At 38.8% G+C, this 9,848-nt stretch overlaps 2 protein-coding genes across 2 annotated transcripts; both read left to right on the forward strand.

The window, feature by feature from the left end:
* Positions 1-5,897: 5,897 nt before the first annotated feature.
* Positions 5,898-7,217, forward strand: LOC110890999. Its single transcript, XM_022138659.1, has 4 exons — positions 5,898-5,978; positions 6,051-6,300; positions 6,366-6,621; positions 6,791-7,217. Exons 1-4 carry the CDS (start codon positions 5,898-5,900, stop codon positions 7,215-7,217), a joined length of 1,014 nt encoding a protein of 337 aa, XP_021994351.1.
* Positions 7,218-9,013: 1,796 nt separating this feature from the next.
* LOC110890988 lies at positions 9,014-9,574 on the forward strand. Its single transcript, XM_022138648.1, has one exon. The coding sequence runs from the start codon at positions 9,014-9,016 to the stop codon at positions 9,572-9,574; it is 561 nt and encodes a 186-aa protein (XP_021994340.1).
* Positions 9,575-9,848: the final 274 nt, after the last annotated feature.

Below are 9,848 nucleotides of genomic sequence, written 5' to 3' on the forward strand. Positions count from 1 at the left end.
AATGAGGATACTAGTGACAGTGATTATATATTTGATGCAGAGAACAATATAACTGACCATGAGGTAGACATGAGTGACTATAGGATGAATGTTGATGCAGATGTAGAGGACAGGGTCAATGAAAACCAAATGCATGTTGAAGAAGACATGGATGGAGATGTTTTAGATAATGAGAGGTTTGATAGTGGGTCTGAATCTGATGAGAATCAGACAAGTACTAGGAAACACTTGTTACACCAGATAAGAATGTCTAATGAAAACATGGCAAATTTTTATGTTGGTCAGGTCTTTGGAAACAAACAAGAAGCCAAAAACCTAATAATGCAGTGGAGACTAGAAGAATTATAAAAATCATCAAGGATGATCATAGTAGGGTAAGGGCTGTATGTCAAGGGCCTAAGCCGGACTTTGAAGTAGATGATAATGGGGTGCATATTTAAAGTCAACCAAAAGGAAAAGGTAAAGAAAAAGTGGCTGCTGTTGAAAAAAATAAAGACAAGGGTGGGAAAGGTAACAAAAAGAAACAGAAAGGGGTTGCTCTTGAAAAAAATAAAGAGTCAGGGACTTCAGAGCAAAAAGTTGCCATAAATGTTGGTGGTAGGGGAAAAAGGACAAACCCTCAACAGTTTCAATGTCCATGGGTTATATTAATATCAAAAGAAAAAGGGGCTGAGAGCTGGTTGGTCAAAACCCTAATCACTCAACACACATGCCTTCAAACCCGGAAGCACTATGCTTGTACTTCAAAATTTCTGTCACAGCAAATGTTAGAACAAATTGATGAGAACCTAGATATACCAGTTAAGGCTGTTCAGGAGCAATTTCAAAGGCAGTTTGTGTCACACCCTGGCTTTGCGGAAGCGTGGTTAATTACACCTTGGCTTTGCAGAAGCGTGGTTAATTTGGTGTGACTTCTTAATACCATAGCTTAATCATAACAAGGCTAAATGATAATAAAACCATGCAAGATCATCCATTGATTTAAATTTCAAAATAAAAGTACCACAACATTGTTTTTAAAGTACCGACACATGCAATGGAAATTACAACCTAATAACATAAAAACATTGTTCAGAACTCAGAACTACAAACATAAGCAGACGTAGTTTAAGAGCGGTGGCTCGTCCAGGCAAGAACCACGACCCCTAAACTTGGATGACCTTATTTCTGTTACGCAGCGTGAAAACGTATCATACCATGCCAGATCCTTAATTACCTGAAATACATGTAAGTTGGAAAAATCAACAAAATTGTTGAGCAAGTTCATGTGTAGTGAGTAAGTAAAACCTTTGTCGGTATAAAATCCTGGTATGTAGCAAATAAGGAAAAAGAGATCACCAATGGTTTGCAAGGCCATTGATATGTGTGAAGTGCAAGTAGGAAGACTCAAACCTAGTAGATTTCGCGATGGGTACACAGTCACCACCTGGTCCATTAGGCGGGCTCAGGGGTTGGGCTCGCTACACCCAGATAGATCTATCGCTACTGTCCCTCGGTCCTACCCTGAGGATTAATGGCCTCAAGTTTCCGCCTACCCACTCACATGATCTAAATAAAAACCCTCCTTACGCTAACCATACCATGTAAGAAATATTCGTAATTATAGTAACATGTATTTCACCCCCGCAGTTTATAAAACTGAAAACAGTTAAGAGAAAAGGGGGGACATGAACTCACAGTGGTGCTCTCTACCAAGTATATCTTCTGATCAAGCAGCTGTGCGATGACCTACACGTACTAACTCTATTAGACGGACGGCCGTGCCTTAGCTTCATGGTTTAAGTTCTTGGGAAATAGTTAGACAACTATTTCGTGTTTACATTTAGTAAATACTTGGTAATTATTTTCCTTCCCAAGGATGGGGGATTTAATACATGTGCGTTTGTGAAATTCGAAATATATTACTAAGTCTCACTTAAAATATATTTTATTCCTAACTCCAAAATATAAGTATTTTTCTCAAAAATATTATATTTTTATTTCACATAATTTTCCAAAATAATACCTTGATAAAAATACGCTTTCATAAATATTTTCTTAAAATGCGTAAGTTACGTTTTAACGATCGAGTGGTAATAATAATGACCGGTGTAACTTATATATTTATCGTAGAAGCGTTCGTATTATTTTGGAGTCGTTAACACGGTAGTATTATTTTTACCCTAAAAATAATATTAGTATCTTCACAAAATAATCATAAACACATAACAAGTGTCGTTATGAAAAACATATACTAAATATATATATTTACCAAGTTTTATTTTTGTGAAATCCCACCTCCGATATTTTGTAAATAAAGACGTGGCGAAACTTATATGTGAAAACAAGTTAAAAAACGCATTTCTAACACTTGTAGTGAAAATATTTCTAAGTGTTAGGTTTTTGGAAAAATTTCGCCAGAGTTTCCCCTGTAACTGGAGGTGGCCAAGCTTTCAAGCGTATCATTTTCTTTTATAATTTAAATCAATAACTTTCTCATTTAACCAAAACAATATCCAAAGCATCAAACTAGTAAATAAATATGTAAATCGCATAAATTTCATGAACTTGCGTTTTATCCAAGAATATAAAGTAAATCCCATTACTTTTAGTGGATCTTTATATAAATCAATCCGGTTTCATAAAAACCTCGCTTTTAAAGAAATTCCATCTTTACAACTTCTTGTCAACTTTTACAAAAATAGTTATTTTGTCGAAACTTTGTGTTACACAAGTGTTTTCACACTTGTGTGTTTAAAAATCATCCTTGTTAGTGTAAGATCCGGTTTTAGAAAGTAAGATTTCTTTGACACTCGGTCCTTTGAAAATACCGCTTGTAGATCCGTAGATCTACTAGTTTTAAACACTCTTTCACAAGTAAAATCGTTTTTACACAAGTTCAAGTTTCTTGTGTGGTAGAGTTTCATCACTTAACCCTTGTACACTTAGACAATCTCTATGTCATGATCCATGATCATGACTAATCCGGGTTAAACGATGATCCGAGCTACCACAACATAGATCGGCCTCAAATAACTACGCAAAACCAATACTACAAGATTTACACATCATTCAAGCTTTTAACCATCATTACTTGCATTTTTAGTAGACTTTTATACTTCATCTTGTAAGATTACGAGTTTTAACCGTTACATATCATTTTAACCATCTTAAAATAGTTCGAGAAGGTGATTCAAGCAACTTACTACTAGCTCGAGGCTAGGGAAGAATCTAGACGCAAAATGAGTGGATAAAAGCAATGAGATGAGGTCCTTCGCCTTCCGAATGCACCAAGCCTCCTCGGGTATGATCCTTAACACTTGAATGATCTTGGAATGGCTTGAACAAAACTCGAAAATTTGATGGGTTGTGTAGGGAGAGTTGTTTTGTTGAGTTTGAGAGTGGAAAGAATGATGGATCATGTGATGTTCTTATAGGCAAACTTTAGGATTATGATCCAAAGGTCACAATGTATCCTAGATATTAGACATAGGAGAATAAAATAATCAAGATTAGGACAAAAGATGTCCTCTTGGGGACGGTTTGGTTGAGGGGGGGGGGGGGGGTAATCCGGTTCCAAATCAACCATATAGTTAGCATGTAGTTTGGTTAGTTAAGTTAGTTTAGTGATTAACCCGGTTACTAGTGTGTTGTGCTTTAAAGTGGGTGTTAGGGTATTCAGGGACCCTAACTGGCTCAGGAAAAGATAAATAATGTAAATGGCAATATTTTCATGTTCCGGGTAAAGTCCGGTTGTTCGGTTGGATAGTAATCCGTTAAAGCGCTTAACAAAGCTTTAAAGTGTCGTTATTATTATTTTTAGTGACACAACTTATTCCCGACACTTTGGAAAGTGTCTAGTAACATTTTTCTCATGTTTTGGCACTTTATTAGTTAGCTAAAAGCTGAATTGTTAATTAAAGTGCTGAATTTTTACTTAGTGTTCGTTTTAGGCACATCCTGTCACTGTAACTTATTCCTAGAGACGCAGTTCTACAACCCTTGTATCTCTACACTCTCTACTAGTGTAGTAAAATATTTCTGGCTCATACAGGCCTTAGAGGCAGTATCTGCCTGGTGCTAGTTATGACAGCACGTTCAATAGGTTATCCGTTCACTATGCTACTGTGCTTTTGGTGCATCAAGGTTGTCACCTAGGTGCTGTAAGCAAAACATGGAGTGACAGCAAGTAAAGTATGATGTAAATAAGTACATGTATCAGCATTCAAGTAGCAGTTTATCCATAACTTCAAGCAAGCACAGTAATTAAGCAATAATCAATTATTAATTAAGTCTTACGGAAACCTGGTTTAGTGAGGGTTGTCACATTCTCCCCCCGTTAAAGAAATTTCATCCTCGAAATTTGTACTACCTTAACTCCTCTTGGTCACGTCACGCAAGTATAACATCGAGGTAGATAGTCATCAAACCGCATCAAATCTTACTCACACTTGGTGGTTCCATGAATATTTAACAATCCGCACCCTAGGGTTAAGAAGGTGGGTGCTCATAGCAGTTGATGTTAGAAGTACAAAATGTGTTTTACGTATAGCCTAATAAGATCCTCAATGTCCGGTCGCAGTATCCCAGCGAGTTTTCACGAAACATAGCACCCTCTATATAAATTCAGAAATTTTCAACTCAAATGAAATGGTAAAGTGATCTGTCAACTCCCAAGTAGATGAGTGGCAAGGTTCAGTGTGTTGAATATTTTGATCGGCGAGAATACACCGAATGAATACAAACGAATCTGGTGTATTCTTGCTTTGATTTGTAGTTGCATCAGGAATATGTAAATGACAAGTCAACAAAGTTTATGTATTTTGCGTGGAACGGTTGTCCGTGATTAGCACAAGCTACAAGTTTGTAATGACACCACCAGGTGTCGCAATGACATAATTTCATAATAGTGGTGATTGAACAAGTTCACCGTGTTTGAGATCAGATGAAGGTGTATCGAAACAATATGAAGATTTGACTTATGCCATGTTACAGAGTTTCCAATTAAATACGGAATATCAAAGAACCACTGTTTCCCATCAAAGATGAAATGTAATAAGCATCGCAAGGCATTTGATTGACAACGAAGGAATCGTTAGGAGGTACATTGTGCTTATGGAATGAATATATGTACCATTGTCTTAACACACAATTGTGTTGAGACCGCTTTGTTTGTGAAGATCGCAAATGGATTGTTAACAACTAAATAGGGAATTGAATTCGTATACGAAGTGAGTAACCAAATTAGCGCAAGCTTCAATTTTTGCGAAAATATCACCGCAAGGTATCGAAATAGATCAAACGTTTTAGTGGAGTCGTAGACCGACCAAATCTACTACGACTCGAAACAAAAGAATCTTTGCCAGAGTATTAGAATATGATGCTCTCAATACATCATATGGCGCCTTAAATCAAATATGTGAACTGGATAAGTTCAAGCAATTGAACTTGGTTTCAACGTAACTCGACAATAAACGTATGTATCAACAAGGGAATCTTGGCAGGGTAGTAAACATGTAACTTGAAAGTTTGCTATTGGGATTTCCAGAATGAAGGCATACAGGGCTAAGAAACTAGCCAAGAAGCATGTAGAAGAGGATTATGTTGAGCAGTATGCACTGTTGAGAGAGTATGCTAATGAATTGATCCAACAAAATCCAGGTACTACTGTAAAAATTGAAGTAGAAGCAGGTCCAGATCCAGGGAATAACACAAGACAGTTTAGAAGAATATATGTCTGTTTGGCTGCTTTGAAACATGGCTTTAAAGCATTAGGTAGGGATTTCTTGGGACTTGACGGGGCATTTATGAAAGGACCATTCCCAGGTCAGATCTTAACTGTTGTGGGTGTTGACAGCAACAATGGTATCTACCCTGTTGCTTATGCAATTGTTGAATCTGAAAACAAGGACTCCTAGATGTGGTTTTTAGAGTTGTTGGGTGCAGATCTTGATATAGGGAGCAATTCCAAATTTACTTTCATAAGTGATAGGCAAAAGGTACACTTTCCTTTGCTCAGATCTGTTCATTGTGTATGTTAATATATTAATGCCTGTTTGTGTGTTAAATAGGGAATACTTCCTGCAATCACAAGGCTCTTTCCTTGTGCTGAGCACAGATACTGTCTCAGGCACATATATGAGAATATGAAAGTGAGCTTTAAAGGTGATCTATACAAGGAGATGTTGTGGAAGTGCGCTGCTGCAACTACAATTCCAGAGTTTACACTTGCTATGGATGAATTGAAGGCTTTCAACAAGAAAGCCCACCTGTGGTTGTCTAAGATTCCACCATTGCATTGGACAAGGGCACACTTTTCAGGTATATAATTCAGTGATTATTTGTGTTTTTATTTCATTTACTGATTGGTTGCAATTTGATCACAGGAAGGGCTGTTTCTGACATACTTCTTAACAACATGTGTGAAGTTTACAATGGTAAGATTGTGGAAGGCAGGGACAAGCCCATCATTTCTGCACTAGAGTACATAAGGGAGTATCTTATGCGAAGGATTGTGACTGTCTTGAACGTGATAGAGAATAGTGAAGGGCTGCTGACACCAAAAGCAACTGAAATGTTTGATAAGATCAAGCAGGATGCAACTCACTACATGTTCAGTGGAATGGAGGGGATAACTACCAGGTCAGTGGCAAACCGAATAGTGCTCGTGTGGTGAACTTGGCTGCAAGGACTTGTAGTTGCAGAGGCTGGGAAGTAACAGGTATAAGCATACTTTTTAAGTGTTGATAACAATTCATTAGCTGCATTTGAATAATAATTAAGTCGTGGGAAATGCAGGTATACCATGCAGACATGCTGTGGCTGCATTATGGGAGAAGGCTGCTACTGGTGGAAGGGTGGGTACTCTAGAGAGTTGGGTTCATCCAGTTTACACCATGGATAGGTGGAAATTGGTGTATTCATTCAAGGTTAACCCAATTAATGGTCGTACTTTATGGGCAAAGATTCAACTTCCGACAACTATTGTACCTCCAAAGCACCATACACAAGTCGGAAGACCAAAAAAGTTGAGGAAAAGATCTGCAATTGAGCTTGAAGAGTTGACCCAATCTGGTAGGTTGTCCAAAAAGCAAACTAAGGCCGCATGCACAAAGTGTAAGAACACCGGACATAATTCAAGGACATGCAAAGGTCAAGCTGAAGCGGGTACTAGTGCAACTGCTGGGAAATCGGGTAAACGTGCAAAAGTTGTGAAACCTGGGAAGGGTGGAAATTGACCATTTGGCTGCTTGTTTGTGATGTTGGCTATTTTGTAGTCTATTATGTATTTTGAACACTACTTGTTTGTGATGTTGGCTGCTTATGTATTTTGAACACTACTCGTAGTCTTTTGACCAAACATCTTATGGTATGTTATCTATAAAGTTTTAATGTTTTGGCTGCTTATTATGTGTAGTGTTTTAAGTTTGGCCGTTTTAATATTTGGGCTGCATATTATGTAGTGTCTATAAGTTTGGTCGTTTGCATTTACGGATAATTGGAAGTTTTGGTCGTTTGCATTTACGGACATTTTGAAATTGCACATTTCATTAGCAATTTATACCACTTTCAACAAAATTAGATCAGTTGCAAAACTAGGACATTTCATTACCACTTTCAACAAAAGTACATTAGTTGCAAATACACTAAGACAACATCACATATAAAGCAAAACAAACCCAGCTAATAACCAAATACATTTTCAGTTTTCTTGAAATGGCTTCAGATTCTCTCAATTTGCCTTCAAGTAACACGTTTGAATGGCCCAGCTTCTGCACATCGACTTCCAATTTGTTCTTGCCCCTAAGCAGTCCAGGTATGATATCGACACACCTTTGACACCTTTCTTGATCATACCATCCAATAAAACCACAGTTTGAGCCCTAGAATGCAAAAACCCATCATCGATTGAAAGATGAAGAAAACCCTAATTTGAAGAGGGATGATATTACCTGGACTGGACAAGCATAAAAACGACGACCAGGATTCTTGCTTGTCCATGACGTCTGTATTATTGCATCTCTTCCACAATGACAAAAAACCATGATCAACGATGCTTTGAGGTTGAAGAAACCCTAATTTGATGCTCTGCAGAGAGAAGATTTTGTGTTGGTGGTTGGTGTGTGATATAAATGAGGAATTAAATGGGGAATTAAATGATTTAAGAGAGAATGACCATTTTACCCTCATGTGCCTTGCACATGGGGTATTTTAACTGAGAATTCTAACCTGGTTTGGCTTAAAGGACAAAACTTGCAAGATTTAGAAACATAAAGGACACCGCCTGACAACTTTTTGGCTAAAGGACAACGCCTGAAATTTGATGTAAAGATAAAGGACAAAACTTGTAATTTACTCAGAAAAGACACTACGAGACTTTGGGTGCACCGAAGTAGCACTTGTCTTTAACTGAGAAATTACTTGCAATTATGTGTGATAGTTAGCATATACTAGAAGTAGAATGTCACAAGTATACGTGACTTTACCTGAAAGCAATGGCTTATCTGAAGGAAGAAATACGCGGATGAAACGAACTGTGCGGACTGTGCAAGGAGTTACGCAATTATGGATGCATACATAATTATGGAATTCAGTGCACAGAAACCACAGCAAGTCTTGTCACGTATAGATTCCCTCAGTGCAAGCCTACTAAATACTCTGCTAGAGTAATAATTGTTTGATGTCACATATGTAGTATATACCTGTGTATATATATATATATATACTGCTACTGTCTCGTATGACGATATCAAACAAATGTCTAACCCTATTGGGTTGTGTTCTTCAGAACATGGCACCCAGAAGAGCTGTGAACGCTCGTGACCAACCTCCTCCTCCCCCACTGCCAAGAATTGCCGAAGAGCTGGAAGCTCTACTGGAAGAAAGGATCTCCGTTGCTATCGCCCATTACGAGGCAAACCGTACTCAAGACAGTGCAAGACCAAGCGATGCTAGACGTAACGAGCATGGAGATTCATCTGGAGGAAACGCAGTTCAAGGCTGCACTTTCAAGCAGTTCCTCGACTGCAAGCCGATGAACTACGACGGCACAGGAGGTGCAGTAGCATTTGTGCGCTGGACGGAGAAGACTGAAGCTACTATCCGCATGAGCAAGTGTACTGCGGATCAACAAGTCGCCTTTGCTACTGGATTGTTTGTCGATGAAGCTCTGACTTGGTGGAACTTGCAAGCCCGAACTTTGGGCGATGATGCCGCTTATGGCTTAGCTTGGGATGAGCTGAAGGAAAGAATGAGAGAGAAGTATTGCTCTTGTGCTGAACTCCAAAGACTGGAAACGGAGTTCTGGCACTTGACCATGGAAGGTGTTGATATTAATGGTTATACTCGAAGGTTCCACGATCTGTCTAAAGTGCTTCCCTACATGGTGACTCCCGAATTCAAGCGTTTTGAACGCTACATTTGGGGACTGGCTCCAGATTTTCGCGGCATGGTAACTTCGGCCAAACCTCAAACAATCACTGAGGCGGTAACTATGGCTGCCAACCTTACTGAAGATTGTGTTCGGAGGAAGAGGTTAACACTAACCTCAACTGGAAGGACCGAGACGCATGCTAAGTCATCTGGTGACAAGTAGAGGAAGCATCCGAATCTGAATCAAACAACTCGCAACAACAACAAGGTCTTCAACAACAAGAAGCACGACCCTAAACCGCCTCAGGAAATGGAAACTCTTTCAACCATGAATGACGCTCATACCAAAAGGTACCTGGGCACTATGCCTTTCTGCAACCAATGCAAGCGTCATCACGGAGGAGTTTGTCGCATTCCAAAATGCGATAAGTGTGGAAACCTGGGTCACCATACCGAGGACTGTTGGGGAAAAGGAAAGAACAGGAATGGAAACCGCA

This window comes from Helianthus annuus, chromosome 2 (genome assembly GCF_002127325.2).
Source record: "Helianthus annuus cultivar XRQ/B chromosome 2, HanXRQr2.0-SUNRISE, whole genome shotgun sequence".
NCBI classification, from domain to species: domain Eukaryota; kingdom Viridiplantae; phylum Streptophyta; class Magnoliopsida; order Asterales; family Asteraceae; genus Helianthus; species Helianthus annuus.

Bases quoted from the DNA above. Each gene is read 5' to 3' on its own strand.
- LOC110890999 (XM_022138659.1), top strand. From the start codon at position 5,898: ATGTGGTTTTTAGAGTTGTTGGGTGCAGATCTTGATATAGGGAGCAAT. The intron at 6,301-6,365 runs GTATATAATTCA...ATTTGATCACAG, and splicing joins GACAAGGGCACACTTTTCAG to GAAGGGCTGTTTCTGACATA. The intron at 6,622-6,790 runs GTCAGTGGCAAA...TATACCATGCAG, and splicing joins ATGGAGGGGATAACTACCAG to ACATGCTGTGGCTGCATTAT.
- LOC110890988 (XM_022138648.1), top strand. From the start codon at position 9,014: ATGAACTACGACGGCACAGGAGGTGCAGTAGCATTTGTGCGCTGGACG.